Source organism: Festucalex cinctus, chromosome 18, assembly GCF_051991245.1.
Source record: "Festucalex cinctus isolate MCC-2025b chromosome 18, RoL_Fcin_1.0, whole genome shotgun sequence".
In the NCBI taxonomy this organism is placed as follows: Eukaryota; Metazoa; Chordata; class Actinopteri; order Syngnathiformes; family Syngnathidae; genus Festucalex; species Festucalex cinctus.
In genome coordinates, this window is record NC_135428.1 from 19,510,145 (window position 1) to 19,527,254 (window position 17,110).

The 17,110-nt window shown below is 42.3% G+C and overlaps 1 protein-coding gene and 1 long non-coding RNA gene across 6 annotated transcripts in view; both read right to left on the reverse strand.

The window, feature by feature from the left end:
- igsf9bb (immunoglobulin superfamily, member 9Bb) overlaps positions 1 to 17,110 on the reverse strand; it is a 140,629-nt gene that overhangs the window by 8,883 nt on the left and 114,636 nt on the right. For 3 of the 5 annotated variants that reach the window (XM_077505110.1, XM_077505109.1, XM_077505108.1), the window contains 2 exons: positions 7,163 to 8,800; positions 1,691 to 1,818 (listed from right to left, as the gene is read on the reverse strand). In XM_077505110.1, coding sequence (XP_077361236.1) covers positions 1,691 to 1,818; positions 7,163 to 8,800 — 1,766 coding nt within the window. Of the gene's footprint in view, positions 1 to 1,690; positions 1,819 to 5,180; positions 5,227 to 7,162; positions 8,801 to 17,110 lie in introns of those variants that run through there. The other 2 variants (XM_077505112.1, XM_077505111.1) reach the window with 2 other exon arrangements.
- Positions 9,782 to 12,646, reverse strand: LOC144006325 (uncharacterized). Its single transcript, XR_013279776.1, has 3 exons — positions 11,058 to 12,646; positions 10,731 to 10,851; positions 9,782 to 10,625 (listed from the first exon to the last, which is right to left on the reverse strand). It is a non-coding gene; the product is annotated as an uncharacterized LOC144006325 (long non-coding RNA).

The window sequence follows — 17,110 nt, forward strand, 5'->3', positions numbered from 1 at the left end:
GTCAATTAGCCGTCCACAGGGTGACGTGCAGTGATACGAACGAACAGAAAAGTAGTGGCTGGCGGTAATGGCGTCTGACTTTTTTCAGAAAAGGAGTATTGTGATGGAAATGTATCACGCTTTTGAACACAAATAGTTTTTAGAAGAAAAAAGCTTTATTTCCCTGACACCAGCCAGCTTGCTGGACTATTTTCCTCTCGTCCAACACTGGACCAGAACTCGTGTCACAGAACGCTGTCAGGGGTAAGTCAGTGCTGATCGCACACACGGGAGGTGAGGATGAAATTGAGATTCATGTTAAAAAATCCGAACGATCCCTTTAAATTCATATATTTGACTCACTTAAGCAATTATGAACCACCGTTTGGACGTTCTCAGATTCTGAATGGTCTGAGTGAAGCAGTGCGCTCTGAGGGAAGTGGGATTTTGGGGGGCGACTAGCTATAATGTCTCGTTTTTTGTGAAACAACAAAAATCGATTTATTTATTTATTTATTTTTTACTGGTCCGGATGGAAAAACAGAAAAGAAAAAAAGAAAAACGTAAAATAGCGATACATAAAGCTATGGTCATAAATTGAAGGGAGGTAACACTATTTTATATACTAAAAGATGTGTTCACTTTAATAATACATCAGATTTCTCTATATATAGCACTTTTCTGGACACTCAAAGACGCTTTACAATGGATACATTATTCATTCACTCACACATTCACTCTCTGGTGGCGGTAAGCTACATAAGTAGCCAAAGCTGCCCTGGGGCAGGCTGACGGAAGCGCGGCTGCCAGTGTGCGCCTGCGGCCCCGCCGACCACCACCAAACATTCGCACCTTTCAGGCACCAGTGTGAGTGACACTTTATTAGAAAAAGATTCAGGTTATATGTTTATTTTAAGTTAGTTATACTTATAATAAACTCCAATCACTTGTACTTTTCCCAAAAACAAAAAAAAAGTTGGTCAACCCCTCACAAAAATCCCCTTTTAAGCACCAGGTCCCATGCCATCTATCCTGGCCGACAGGAGACAGAAGGATGTTGCTTTCTCATTTGTTAAATCCATATGTGTAGTGTGTAGCTTGAGCAGCAACCACATATTGTTTTCCTCACGTCCATCCACTCCGGCACTGAGCGCATATATGCGGCTCTTATTGGAGCATGCGGTCACATGACCGAGTAAAGTGAGCGCAAAGTGTCAAACAATACAGGGGCAAGAGCATGCACTTCTACAATGGGTTGGTTTGGTACCCACATTACAATATGGACACATTATTACTCAAATTAGAGAATTTTGTGCACAGCCCTAGTCATAATAGAATACAGTGGACCCCCACTATTTGATTTGCTGGAGATAGGGATATAAGCCAGTAAGCCTTTTTTCAAGAAAAATGGGGGCTGTCCCGTATCTTTTTTTTTTCTTTTGTTTTGTTTGTTTTTTGCTGATCCGAAAAACGATCCGATCCGTGGCTCAAACACGTGATCTGATCCGAACCGTGACTTTTGTGATCTGTTGCACCACTACTTGTTGCATTCCATGAATTGAAAGTTTTAATTTTGATAATTTAATATGTCAAAGAAGAAGATGCAGAAGAAGTCATAGTTGCAATGCAACACATGCAGGGGTCCGCTGTATGCTCTTGATGCTGCATCATCAGGGTAATAAAGAATTTTCAAAATATGTTACCATCATACCTGCTTTCCTCCTAGTCTTGGAATTATTGTTATTCATAGTCATCTTCTTAGCCTTTCTAATACGTTGGTATCTCAAAGCATCAATCCTCTCAGACCCTGAAAGGACACTCGGCGCGCCTCGACGTTTTCTAAACAAGGAGAACAAAGAGGGAGAAAGGAGTAACTCCATGCCAAATATTTTCAAAGGCATACAATTGGATATTAATTGTAATTCAGTCCTGCTTGATCCATGCAACAAGTGCAACACATTGTTAAAGGATCAACATGAGACAGCATAAGGCACTGTCTTCCTAAGCGTTTTATGATTTCATCAGCTACATTATTTAATAAACTCTCAACAGCTTTAAAGGCCCAGTCTGCCGGTTTGACTCAGGAAAATGCACTTTTTAAATACAGGATTTAAACAAACAAACTACTTCTCAATTTACAGATCTGGGCCTCTCTTAACGTGTGGTGGTGATTTTGTCCTAAACTCCCACACCCCCAGCATGTATTTTGCCATTTTGTGTTTGTTTTGTAAACAGTGGGACGTTTCTGTGCAAAGACAGTGTTTACACCCCTCCAGCCAATCGCAGAGCGGGAGGTGGCGTGTCGCAAACAGGGCCGGGCGAACGTGTCAGCTGACTCCCGCGGCAATTTGAAAGCACGCACAGATTATTCTTTTTTTTTTTTCACTCACTCACTCACTCACTCACAGAAGCTTACATATGTGAATGAGTGAGTGAAAAAAAAAAATCCATGCGTGCTTTCAAATTGCCGCGGGAGCGACGTCACCCAGCCGACACATTCGTCCAGCCCCGTTTGCGACACTCCACCCCCCGCTCTGCGATTGGCTGGAGGGTTGTAAACACTGTCTTTCTACAGAAACGTTCCACTGTTTATAAAACAAACACAAAATGGCAAAATACAGGCTGGCGGGGGTGGGGGTTTAGGACAAAATCACCACCACACACGTTAAGAGAAGCCCAGATCTGTAAATTGAGAAGCAGTTTGTTTGTTCAAATCCTGTATTTAAAAAGTGCATTTTCCTGAGTGAAACTGGCAGACTGGGCCTTTAAACATTGTTAAGAATAAATAGGGCATCATTTTGGGAAATACATATTTTGATGAATTGATCCAATAAAGCTCCATAATAGACACTGTATATACACCAGGTGCGAACAATTAAGACATTTAATTTTAAAAGGATCTTTGTGTTGTCTTTTCTGTGTTATATATGGAGCCGAAATAAACCATTCATTAAAAAAAAAAAATAAAAAATGAATATGACATTTGATGAGATGTTGTAATCAAAACCTGAATCTGTATTTCTTTGACATGAATCTTTCCTGCTCTGAAAATAACAGATGCAAATGCTCCTTTGGTGTGGCTTGTCAGTGGCTGTGGGTTGCATCAAAATATATCTCTAGATCTCTGTGAAGGCACTTATGACTTGGTAGCCCAGAGATTTCTGCCACTCACACACCAGCAGCCTATTTATATGTCTTGAAGCACAGAAAACAATTAGCATTACATTGGGACCATCTTTCCACAGTGGCTGCAGAGACAAACCAAGGATCATTAGAACAGGAAGGAAAATCACAGCGGAGCAACAAAGCATTATCAATATGTATTCATAGACATGGAAACTGTCTACAATGGGCTTCACCATGCTGACAGGGGGAGAGATGGCTGGAGGGGAAATGACTACGCGGGAACAGTCACATCATGAAAAATAAGCCAAAGAAAAGCGAAGCACTAGGACAAGAAATGTAACAAGAATTAATCAATAGAATTGTTTGTTTTTTGAAACGGAGGAGGATTTAGCAATGGCATGCATGGCAGTTTGCACATGGAACAGAACTTTAAAGGGGAATACATTCAAAAGCTTTTCATCGAGCAGGTCACTTGAACTTGATGTCAGCACACCTGTGTTCCAAAATCTTTGTTCTTTCAGAACAAGGTGAAAGTGCTGCAGTGTGACACTTGCTGCACATGACTGCGAGAAATGTGCTGCAACATTAACTGCAATTGAAAGCCACTAAAGTATTTCTTTCATCCCCTATATAGATGTATGTAGACAAGTTTTAAGGCAATTTATGCCAATAGGATATTCAAAATATTAAAGTGTCGTTTCTGTATCTGTTACGTGTTTTTTGATCAATTTGCTTTTCAATCACGCGAGCTAAAGTTGCTAAAACTATCAGTCTCAACTGGACACTGGTTTATAAGCACACATTTGCCAACTGTGAACTGTAGCTCTCTGGAGTCACAGCTGAATGTCACATGTAATGGATTAAAACTATTTTCATTTCGGGATCATACAATGAAGGTATATTTGAATCATTGATAGCAAAAAGTGACACTTCGGTTGAGGAGAGGGTATACACAGTACAGTAATTGACCGAGGAAGATGATAAATAATCGCTTATCGATTAACATGACCTTGCAATGACCAGTATGGAAGATAATTTTATTTTTTTTAAAACTGGCACACTGAACTGAAACTATATTAAATTGTTACAGTGTTTAAATACTGTTTTTGTTTATCCAGTAAACAGCAGGATAAGTTCAGTCAGTCATGGTAACCTGTTGCCTAAACGTGTTTCTCAGTATGGAAAGGCAAAGTCAGTCAAGGGTAAATTATAAAGACGTCTTTCTTTATTTTGTTAATCAGATGTGAGTAACCCTTCGTTTAAATTGTTTGAAGCTACACCGAGACTGACCCCGGGATTACACCGGTTGCGTGCGCGGTGCGTCTTGACTGCGTGCTCCGGACGTGTCAATTTTTTGGCCAATCCACACAGCTGCGGTCCGGCAGCTCCGTCACCGACCACTTCCCGCCGTGTCTCGCATGACCGCGCGCGATCATGTGGCATTAAAAACAACAACAAACACACAGAAAGTCTGTGCTCAACAGAGAAGCAGAAAGAGAGGTGGACTTTTATTATTTTGTGGCTTTCCACCTCCAATATAACCCTCTCCTTGTCCTTGTTCGCTGGTGTCTAAACCGTGAATGAGCACCTCGCCCATTAACTCCAGAAAATAGAAAATAGGTCTATACGTGCGGGAGGGCTGCGGCACGCCACAGCTGAGACGCAGTCCACACGCAACGCACACGCAAGCGGTGTAAACTGCACCATTCGAATGAATGGAATCTAACTGCTTGCGTCGCCGGAACGCACCGCAGCCGCAACCGGTGTGAGTCCCGGGTTAACTTTCAGAAAATAATTATGTCAATTAGACAAACCACCAAATCATACAAACATGTTGGTGACACGTTTTTGGCTTAATATTCAATGCGTTCCGACTACAGCACTGACTGTTGGCAACCAATGCTTGCGATGCGAAAACAGGGGGGAGGGAGGGAAACGTAACTGAAATGACCTACTGTTGACTAAGGGAAGCAAAAATTGAGCAATCATCTCTTGTATTCCCCTTTAAAGGACGAGGTGATCAAAAAAGCCCCACCTGCTAACCCCCCCCTTTCAGACATGGATCCAACCCTTACCTATTGCGGTGTAGAGGACTTGGTCACAACAACGCTGCCCAGATAGCTGAGATCAATCAAAAACAAAGCACGTAAGACTCCAGGAGCCATTCAAACCAACTTACCATACTGTCCCTAAATCATAATGATGAAAACATTGAAGAACATGAGAAGCGGACAGGCCCTGTGACACACTTGGCCCAGCAACCTTCCCTTGGGAATGAGGTTCTCATGAGGCAATTAAAGGGATCATTGAGAAAACGGTTACAGAAACAAAAGGAAAAGTAGATTGGCAAAGGATCTGAAAAGGTGGAGGGGAGACTTAGCAATGAAAACAGGTTACTCAGGCCGAGGATGGGCCGCAGGGCCTGCCAAGATGAACTCTTCGTAAAGCATCCCTCTGCATGACACAGGCAGGATATTTATCTGGAGATTCAATTAGATTAATATTAAGGAATTCCTCCTGCTAGGTGGAAGCAAGATAATGCATGATCTAAATGGAGACAAGGATCCTGAGCTGATGTTTGCTGATCAACCGACTTCAATGGGATTGTGCTGAACAAGGTCCCTAAGATCATTAAGGTCTAATATAAACTGTGGAGCAAATAGATTTTTTTTGCACCACAAGATTCAATGGAGTGTGTAAAGTTTTGACTGATCCTTAATCCTTCTAACTAAATATTTAAACAAAATATTTCGATAGAAAAGTAGAATTAACATAAATAAATTTTAGAGTTGGCGCGAAATATATTTTACAGTGGTTCTTAACCTTGTTGGAGGTACTGAACCCACCTCTTGGGTCAGGTTCTGAGCCGAGTGCAGTGCAGTGCAGTGCAGTCTTAGACGAGTGGTTCGGAACCCGACCAGTTTCATATGCACATTCACCAAACCCTTCTTTATTGAAAAATAAAATGTGATTAAAAAAATAATAATACTTCAAGACATAGATGTAGGGTTTAGTAGTGAACAAAATGAACTGGAATCTGGCTCTCTTCATCTTGAATTCAGAAAGCGTTGTGTTCTTATATTGCCCATCTCCTTGCAGCTTGAGGAAGTGTTCGTTTAGTTTTGCTACATAGCTAGCTGTGCTGGACATGAATTACTCAACATTGCAATTTCACGTTGCAAATCATGCAGTAGAACACTGATTCTAATCACTCAACTCAACTCTAGACCACCACTTCAAAACAACCGCTGCTGTTTTTTTATGGAACCTGGGGGCAGCAGATACAATGAAAACAACAGAGGCCCCAGAATTGAACCCTGTGGAACACCATACATTCCATCATACATGTGAATTCATACTGCACATATTCGACTGACCACTTACTTTTTTGGCTCGACATAATTTGTATGAAGGGATTAAAATAATAAAGATATCACACGACGTACCATCACAAGAGCCACAAGTCGACACTGAGCACACCAAATTCCCTGCAGCAATTTAGCGTGATTACCCGCAGCCAATAATGGCCAAGCAGGTTGTATCATTACGAATCATTTGAGTCGGGTCTGTGTCTTGACCACCGCTGAACCCCTGAGACTGATTCACCGAACCCCTGGGGTTCCATCAAACCCAGGTTAAGAACCACTGACACTGTATATAACAGGGTTCAACAATTCCAGTCCTCAAGGCCCGGAGTTCTGCAGGTTTGAGATGTTTCTGCCCTCTAGCACACCTGATTCATCTAATCACCTCATCAGTATGCCTGATAACCATCCTGATCTTTAGTATCAGGTGTGTTGGTAGGCGGAAACATCTAAGACCTGCAGGAATCTGGACCCCAAGGAAAGGAATTGGTAAACCCTGGTATATAACATAAGAATTATGTACGTATGTATGTTTCAAAGTAATGCTCTAAGATGATTATTTTCTTTTCCCATATTGATGGATGTTGCACATTGCATTAGAAAGCAAGGTAATAAAGTGAAGTCACATCAAAGCATTATGGGTTGTGCGGATGACTGAATCCCTACCTACTATACATGGCTGATGCACCTACCCTGAAGCTGACAACTGAGATGGGGAGGGCTCAGATGGAAGGATCTCCTCCTCAGTCCTCCTGTGAGATGGCACCTGCCCAAACATGTCGCTGCTTCCCATGGGTGGTGATGGGGACTGGGAAGCTGGATAGCTGGTTGCAGATGAAGCAAAGGCCATGTGGGAACGATAGCTAGGACTGGCTCTTCGGCTACCCTGGCCTAGTGCGGGTGAGGAAGAAGGGGAAGATCTCCTTGAGAAGGTGGCTGCAGAAGGAGGTAGGAGGGTAATCTCAGACATCTCTGGGGGTATGGGAGTTTGAATAATGTTTGGACGTGGCCGGGGACGTACAACAATCTCGGGAGAACCCTCATGAGAACTAAAGGGGCTTTGTGTGAGAGGGGAAAGTCGAGAGGGTTGAAGAACCACCTGATGCACACCAGAATCCATCCTACGAGCCTGTCTTGGACTGAAATGTGGCGTAGATTCAAACCATCGTTTATCCAGGCTACTAAGAGTGCTAGGGCTGATATGGGCCATTGGATCGGTGTAAGGCAAAACTGGAACACCCATACCGTGGCTTGTACGTCTTAGCTGCCCTAAATGAGCCTCTTGCATAGCTAAATGCCTGGCTGGAGAGCCACGAGGCCTGGCCTTGCTGGGAGACTTGCTTGAGTAGCTCTGCGGTGCTTCTAGTGGCAATACAGATGGATAGGTAGGCATTGGGAGGGAAGAGGTCTGGAAAGCACTAAGGGGAAGAACAGGGGGCGGGGGTGGGTAGGGAGAATCATGGCGGAGATGCAAAGAGTGGTGTGGCGGAAAAATGAATTGGGGCCCCTCCACTGTTGAAAATGTAAAATCCATACCCCGCCAAAATTCTGGTGAATGGGAGGAAGAAGCCAGTGTCATAGGATAAGGGAACCCAGAGACAGCATATTGTGTGAAATCACCCTCCCCCATTTCTTCTGGAATCATAGGATAACCAAAAGGACCTTCAGTCAGGTATGGAGGGGAGGACATGACAGAGCTAAGCGGACTTGTATCGGTCATGTAAAAAGGAGGAGGAGGATCGTGATCCCCATGGGAGCCCAGGTAGCCATAGAAAGCCCTGTGATGGAGAGAGCCTCGGATCTGCCCTGTGGCCTGGAGTCGACTGCTCTCCATTATAGTCATACCTTCAAAGGGCTTCTGGAAACGAGGGCTGTAGGCTGGAGGTTGGAGGTAGGATTCATGACTGGAGATGGGAGAAATCTGGTGAGGCCGAAGGGGGGCCATCACTGGTGGAAGAGGCCTAAGATCATCATTCTCTTCATCTGACTGGCGGAATTCAGGATAGAGATCAGATTCTTCCACAAAAGGAAAACCCTCAATTCGGCGGGGCTTGACAGAAAACTCTGCATCAGTGGGATCAATGACAAAGCGTCCATCTGGGCCACGGCTGATCAGTTCAATAGGGGTTGTTGCTTCAGACTCGTGCTTAGAGATTGTGTATCTCTTGCTTGTTATTGCTCTTTTGGTCTTCTTGTACAGGGACAACTCTTCCTTCTTCCCTGGACTTTGGGGTGGTTTCTTCCCATGTTGGTCGTGACTATCCTCAGATGATTCTGATAGGGACGTCTTTGAGCGAATGCTTTCCGGACTCGCCTTTCCTGAAGATTGCCTGTGGAGAATAATATAATCCATGTAAAAATATAATCCAGCCAACTGTCTAATTAGGATGGAGAATTCAAAACCAGCCAACAAAAATACATATTTTAGGAAGAACTGGCCCACTAGTACAACCACAGGAATAGGATTAGGAACTCTATAATAGATTAGCTGACTCATTTCCTGTCAAAAAATTTTACATTTTGTTTTTTTATGATGCAATCCTGAAGGGGTACACAGAGAAGGGAATCACTCACGGATATACAATTCATGCATCAAAATGACAACAACAAACATGTTTGTTAGTACTCATGCAAATATCTTTTTGTCAAACATAGTATTGGAGCCCAAGGCTGTGTTCACACTGCAGGGCATGATGCCTAATTTGGACTTTTGTTAAATCCAGTCTTCATATGTACTAGTTCAAATTACAAAAACAAATGTGACTTCTAATGTGAACACAACATATCAGTGATGTGGCACACATGCGCACAAAGCACGATGAGTGATGTGCATCAAAAAAAAAAAAAAGACATCACATGGCACAGTGTTTACGGAAGTAAATATGGTCCAGCGTGCAAGTTTAAAGACAACATTGTTACTCAAAACAACTTTGCAGATCACGGATGGTTGTCAGTAGTCTCCCTCCCAAGCACTGACCCCACCCCACTTTTGATGACGTATATGCCAGATGTATGTAGTAGGGGTGGGAATCTCTGGCATAAAGCCGATTCGATGCGTATCTAGATACATGGGTTACGATTCGATACAAAAAACGATATATGTAAAGGCAGAACGGTTCGATACGATTCGGTTCAGTTTGGAAGCGATACGATTCGATTCGATATCCGGTTCGATATTTCAAATAATGCATACAGTATAGTTAAATTTGTTAACGTAGACAAATATTAAGAACCCAATCCTATGGAATAACATTCTCACAGTGTTTTCAAATATGTAAAAGAGCAGTTATCACTGAGCAATGTTTCTTTGTGGTACTGAAGGAAATAACAAAATGTCAAATGTATTTATTTTTAGACAGAGGCAAAAAAAAATATGTTCTGAGTTACATCACTGTTGGAATGGATCAAAAACCAAAATAGATTCAGAATAAACAATGGAAACAAAGTCTATCATTTCAACCTGAGCGTAGCCTAGTGTTTTGAACACAATAGGTATTAGTTACTGTAGGTAACAGAAGTGCGACATTTCAGCCTGACTATAATGTATTTTTTTTCAACAATAGGTATTAGAGGTAGGTAATAAATGTGCAACATTGCAGCCTGAGTAAATTTGAGTGCTTAGAACACAACAGGTAGGTAAAGTGCAACATTTCAAGGTAAACAGTCTACAAAGTGAAAATTGTATGTGTAAGCCTAACAAAGCAGAAGAAGCCCTTACAAAACTACAATCAAACTGTTATCCTTTTAATGAACATGTGCCTTGTTTATTTTATTCATTGTCAATGTTCACCTCTTTCTTATTAGGCAGATTTTTTTTAAGGAAGATTAACTGATCCACATGTTCAGGCTTGAGTACACTGCGTTTGCTGGAAACAACATCTCCCGCAGTGCTGAACACCCTTTCAGATGCCACACTGGTGGCTGGAATACAGAGATACCTTTTAGCAAGAGATGACAGCATTGGCAGGTCTTGCTGCTCTTGCCACCATTGTAGAGGGTTATTTTTCAGGGGCAAAGACTCACGATCTCGGTACCTCCTCACTTCCTCACTGGTCTTATCAATTACAGCTCTCACTGGTGTCTTCACCTTGAAGTCTTCTCCTAACAGCTGGTCCAAAGCTGACTTTTTCTTTTTTTTGGAAGGAGGGCCATAATCTGCAAGGGATAAAAATCATCATATTTTTTTCCTCAACATAATGGTGCAGTCCCCCCACCCCCTCCCCTTCAACTGCTCCTTGATAGCAAGTTATAACACACCACCTGTTGGTGGTACATCATTGCTCTGGGGTCCATCAGTGGTGATGTCAGGGACTTCATGGGCAGGGTCAGTCTGGCATGGATCTGTCTGCACTGTAACCTTCTCCGCTGGCTGTGCTGTTGCCTAGAAATAAGAGAAATAAAATCAGATATAATAATAGAAATAATTCTGCAGTCAGTGATGGCTAAGTAAACAAGCCTATATCAGTAGGATAAGTCAGAATACATTTTAACAGCCATAAAATATAGCAGACTGACAAAATTATGGCATGTGTTATAATATCATACTGTATGTGTTTGAATTTGAGTATGCTGACTTGAAGGACTTACCTTTTCATGCAAGGATGTAGCTTCTTCTGAGATGCTTGTGAATATTCTTTCAGCATCACTGTCTTTCAGGAAGGGCAGAGATTTAAATCGGGGGTCCAGAGCTGCTGCAGTGTGAAAGAGATGATCGAGGCCACTGTAGCGTTTCTCCATGTCATTCATAAATGCCTGCTTCATCTCTCTTAATACCACTGTGTCGTTGTCTGTTGTTTCAAATGTTTTTTTTAGCTTTGCTTTGACTGGTGAAATCACAGAAAGTGTGGGCTGCTTGTCTTCAGACATGGTTGTGGTGACCAATTTGACCGGTGCCATCAGCTTGACAATGTCTTCAGCATCACAAAAATCTTCAGCCTTTAAAGTGTTGACATCACCGTTTCTAATATCCCTGGACAATAGTGCAGCAGAAATGGCGGGCTGTTGCTCTAAAAAGCGTTCCAGCATATCATAAGAGCTGTTCCACCGGGTTGAGACATCCTGGATGAGTTTGTGGTGCGGCAAGGCCAGCTGTTTTTGTTTTTCCTGGAGAATATTCACTGCCCTAACACTGCGGTGAAAAAAACTTACCACTCGCCTCACTCTCCCAAGCAACCTTGCAACTGTGTTGACTTTGAAGGCTTTTTGTGATGCAAGGTTGATGGTGTGTGCAAAGCACATGAGGTGAGGGCTCATCTCTGCTTCCTCCCCAGCTAATACCATATTGCTGGCATTGTCGGTAATTAGGGCTGGATGCTTATCAACAAGGTTCCAATCAGTGCATGCCTGTTTCAGAAGAGCACCTATATTTTTCCCAGTGTGAGATCCTTTGAACACCCTAGTTTGTAATACATGACACTTTAATTGCCAATCTGAGTTGATGTGGTGGGCTGTAATCGTTATATATGACTCCGTTGCACATGACGTCCACGCATCGGTTGTTAATGCCACTCGCTCTGCTCTCGCCAGTTCTTCTTCCACTTGGCTCTTCACTTGCGCATACAAAGCTGGTATACACGTGTTGCTGAAATGCTTTCGGGTTGGTAATGTATATCTCGGCTCTAGGGTATGCAGCAAATCCTGAAATCCATCACACTCAACTACACTGTAAGGACATAATCCCTTAGCAATGAAACGGGTTATTGCATTCGTGATTTCCTTAGCTCGTGTCGAATTGTAGCCGAGTTTCCCGAAATACCTCTGGATACTACCCGTTACTTGCGGTGCATCGTTAGAATGCTGCTGTTTGTTCCTTGATTTTAGCTCACCATACTCGTCACGGTGCTTCCTTGTCGCATGGTTGTCCAGATTAGTTGTTGATCCAGTGTACTTCAGCGCTGCTCGGCACAATTTGCAAATGGCATAGCTTTTATCAAGTTTTCCGCCTCTTTTGTAAAATCCAAAAATGCTCCATACATGAGATGTTTGTTTCCCCGATGCGTTGAAAATCGTTCTCTCTGAATCCGTAGTTAAATTGGCGCTCGCACCGGCAATAGCCGCAGTACTCGTATCCATATTGCTTAATGTTGGTTTTCAAACACGTTGCTAACTTGTTACAGAGCTATTACTGCGCACGCGCGAGTCGCCTTCTTCTTCGTTGTCGCTGTCTCCTTCTTCGTTGTCGCCGTTGATTCTGTCGGGGGGGGGGGGGGGGGGGGGAGTCTCCTTCTCCGTGTCTTCTTCCTCAACCCCCACCTTCACCTCCACCGCTACTCTGCATGGCAACCGATTTCTAGCTTCGCGATAGCCGGTTCAGAGCATGACAATCGGTGCATCTACTAGTTCCTGGCGGATTTTGGATCGATACAGTAGTGTGCTGTCGATACGGTCATGTTGTTCGCATTTACGAACCGATATCCGGTTGAATCGGTTTTTTGTCCCACCCCTAGTATGTAGACGGATGAGCTTTCATACTGAAGACGCATTGCATACATATTTAATTTATATCCACAATGCAAAAGAGGCCCAGGTCGGATTTGGGGCTAAAAAATGGAATTGTACTGTTTGCACTGCATGAAAAAAAAGATACGTGTCACATGGAGGAAAAAAAAAAAATCAGAACTGAGCTGCAGTGTGAACATAGCCTTCAGACTCCAAGATTAAAAGCATGATTCCAGTCATGGAAAAAAAAAACAATACCTAGCCAAAAGAAATTGTTTTGACATATTATCACTGTGTTTACAGTATGTGTCTAATCTACATTCTATGATGATACTTTTTTTTTTACATCTTAAGTGTATTTATTATTCTCTCTGCACACTTGCATTTTATACATACATAACTAGTAATGGGAAAATTGAGCTTCATGAAGCACTTTTGATAAATATTATTTTTTTTTTTGTCCTCTAGATGATGCACTTGTTTTAAAAGATAAAGATTATTACAGTGGTAATTTATTAAATTTCCGCTGCATCTTCAAAACAAGGGTACCATCAAGAGGGGTCAAAAAATATCACAAGTAGCTTCATTTATCCATCATTATTTATAACGAGTATCTCGTTTCCCAAGCAACCATATGCTCAAGAACATAGATCTCAGGTCCTCGAGGAACGCGGTCCTGAAAGTTTTGGAGTTTACCCTCCTCCAACACACCAGAATCAAATGATCAGGATCATTATGAGGTTTCTGCAGATCTTCCTGATAAGCAGATACTTCGAATCAGGTGTGTTGAAGGAGTGAAACCTCTAAAACATGCAGGACTGTGGCCCCCGAGCACTAGCGTTTTGAGACTTATGTTATAGAAGAGGCACACTCCTTTCATCTGTGTAACTCCAGGGGGTTGCTGATCCAATCATATCACCAGGAATTCCCCTCTGCCATACCGCCACGCCTCCCTGTGCAAGCTGGGGGCAATGCACATTGGCATAATTAAAGACGGCTAGATCACCAAATCTTGGGGGCAGACATTTTACATTTAAGTGAGCTTTGTGCTGTACTGTCCTACCCGCTTTTCGCTGTGTGATTTTCAGCAAGATTCAATGGTGTGGCGTTGTTGTCCTGTTCAAGGTTTTACATATGCTGACCGCAGACAAGGTCTTGTTTACTTTGTACCATTTTTGCACTCACTTCGTAGTAATTTCTTTGTTAGACCCAAATAAGAAGTTCACCCTTTGCTGTAATTTCTGTTTGTTAGAAAAGCTTTAGAGATGCTCTATATTTGTCGACAAGCGTCTTTTTTTTTTTTCTTCTGTAGAGTGCCTTTGTTAGTTTACTGTCGTGGTTTGGGGGTTTAATTTACAACCAGCCTTTTTGGTTTTGATTATTTATTCGGTTAAGGTGTCACTAGCTGCCAGTGTGTGTGTGTGTGTGTTTTTTTTTCTTTTTCTTTTCCCCGGAGGCTGGCTGTGTAATTCTGTTGTCATTTTTTTGTTTGTTTGATTTTGCGATTTTGTCATTCATTCCATTTTCAGAACTTGGCTCCATGAGTTTTGTTAAGAGTATTGCCTACCAACTTCTGTTTTGTGAAATAAATTATTCGTAAGTTGAATGCCTATCATTGCCTGGTTCCTGATCCCCCTATGTGACTACTGAGCCCGGGTGGTCATGTAAATATTCATCGATCCATTCATTTTCATAACTGCTTCCTCCTCATAAGGGGGGCTGGAGCCTATCCCAGCTGGCGTCGGGCAGTAGGCGGGGTACATCCTGAACTGATTGCCAGCCAATCGCAGGGCACAAAAATGAAAAAGACTTTGCCTGGATTGCCTGGATTGTAGCATATGTTGCTCTCAAAATTGTATGTACCTTCCAGTATGAATGGTTCCTTCATAAAACACATGTTATTCAGGTCATGGGCACTAACACACACTCATACCATCACAGACACTGGCCTTTGAACTAATAATACGGATTGTCCTTTTTGTCTTTGGGGGGGACATGATGTCCATGATTTCTTCAAAAACAATATGAAATATGGTCTCGTCAGACCACAGCAAATTTTTGAATTTTGCGTCCGTCCATCACTTATGAGTTTGGGACCAAACAATCTGGCGGCGTTTCCGTGTGTTGTTGATAAATTACTTTTTATTTTCAGGGTACAGTTTTAACTTGCATTTGTTGATGAACCATGTTAATTACAATGGTTTTCTGGTATGTTATCGAGGACACATGGCAAAATGCTATACACAGTGATGCCGGTTTTTAATGCAGTGCCGCCTTAGGTATTAAAGGTCATTGTCATTCAACATTTGCTTTTGGCCTTGCCACTTACATGCTGAAATTTATCCTGACTAAATATTTGAATGAAGAAAAAAAACATGGCTGCAGCAAAGGTTCCTTTTTGTGTCCAAGGCAAAATGGCATGTGCTTGGGCACCACTTGTGGTTTATTTGTGAACACACGTACGCACACATCAATAAAGTATCTTATTATTTAAATAGACTGCAACGGTCAAATTTTGTAGATAATCTGCACAAACAATATTTGAGAGCCAAGGAAGATCAAAAACAGGGTGCCTGCAAAGTGATGACAGACTGAGTTGTGATGATTAGCTTATAGCTTAGCTGGCAATTGTTAATAATAACAATGCATCAGAGTTACATGATGCTTTTCAGGACACTCAAAGACGCTTCACAATGGATACATTATTCATACAGTCTCACATTAACAATCCGGTGGCGGTAAACTACAAATGTAACCACAGTTGCCCAGACTGATGGAAGCGTGGCTGCCAGTGTGCCTACAGCTCCTCCGATCACCTCCAAACATTTGCACCATCCATACGCCAATGTGAGTGGCACTGGAGGCCATTTGTGTGAAGTGTCTTGCCCAAGGACACAATGCCACATGACTTGGAGAGAGCAGGCTTCGAACAGCGGACCTTCCGGTGACTGGGCCACAGCCGTTGCTTTGGGACATACCTGTGTGCCTTGGATTTTCACGAGTTTCTTTTTGGGGTCACTGGCAACTGACCATATAATTGCAGAGGAATAGATAGCCCAGCTACACTCTAAAAATTGATTGGGTCCCCAAACTACCAACCTAGTTGGTTAAGCTCATATTGGCTTGATTAACAAATAGATTGGTCAGACATTGACCATTCCGGGTGGTTACAGGCATACTAATTTTATTGGTTAGCCAAACAACCAATGAAATTGGTTACAAAAGAAAATAAGTCAAGTTGGACCACTTGGAAATATGTTTATTGTATCAATTGATTGTATTATAAATGTATTTATAAATTCCTATAAGTGACAACAATATATTATTATATATGAAAAAAAAAAATAATTAAAATAGTGTTTAAAAATGGAAATATGTGTCTAGATAGATCACTCTGCATGACCGGCTCCGTGGCCTCGTGGTAGCGTGTCTACCTTGGGACTAAGAGGTTGTGGGTTCAATCCTTGGCCGGGTCATACCAAAAACTATAAAAATGGGACCCATTTGCCTCCCTGCTTGACACTGAGCATGATGGGTTGGAGTTGGGGAGTTAGATCAACAAGTGATTCCTGATGCTGCTCCGTCAGAGGATGGGTCAAATTCAGAGAATGAATTTCACCCCACTTAGGTGGGTGTGTATTTTTTTTCGGGATTCCCGATAAAAATGTCAGCCTCGAACATAGATTTATTTATTTATTTTTTTAAAGTCAATTTGACCAATCCGTTTTTAGGGTGTAGAAGGAAAGATCTGTAACGTGACGTTGCATTTAATGTTTACAATATCCTGGGGAAATTGCCGGTCCACAACTTTTAGCAATGTTTCTTTCAGATTTTGTATCGATGGAGTAATCTGCTCCCAAAAAAGTAGCCGGGCTTACATGGAGACTTTTTAGTCATTCCGACTGAAATTATTCCGAATGAAGATCTCTGGTCACTTGTTTACATGTGACATGATCCTGCCACGTATATGCTCCCCTCTTTAATCAGATCAGCCCCGCGGCAGCCGCGAGATACGCGGACATCGATCATGTGATTCATCAAGATAGAATTCATTCATCATTTAGCACAGTAGTTGTGATAGTGTTAACACTTTTATTGAAGCCTCGCCATTCCATGAAGTACATACATGACGCTCGTTCGGACTGACGAAAGTAATATACCATCCCCGTGATTCCGAATGAAATTCCATTTGGGTTGAGCCT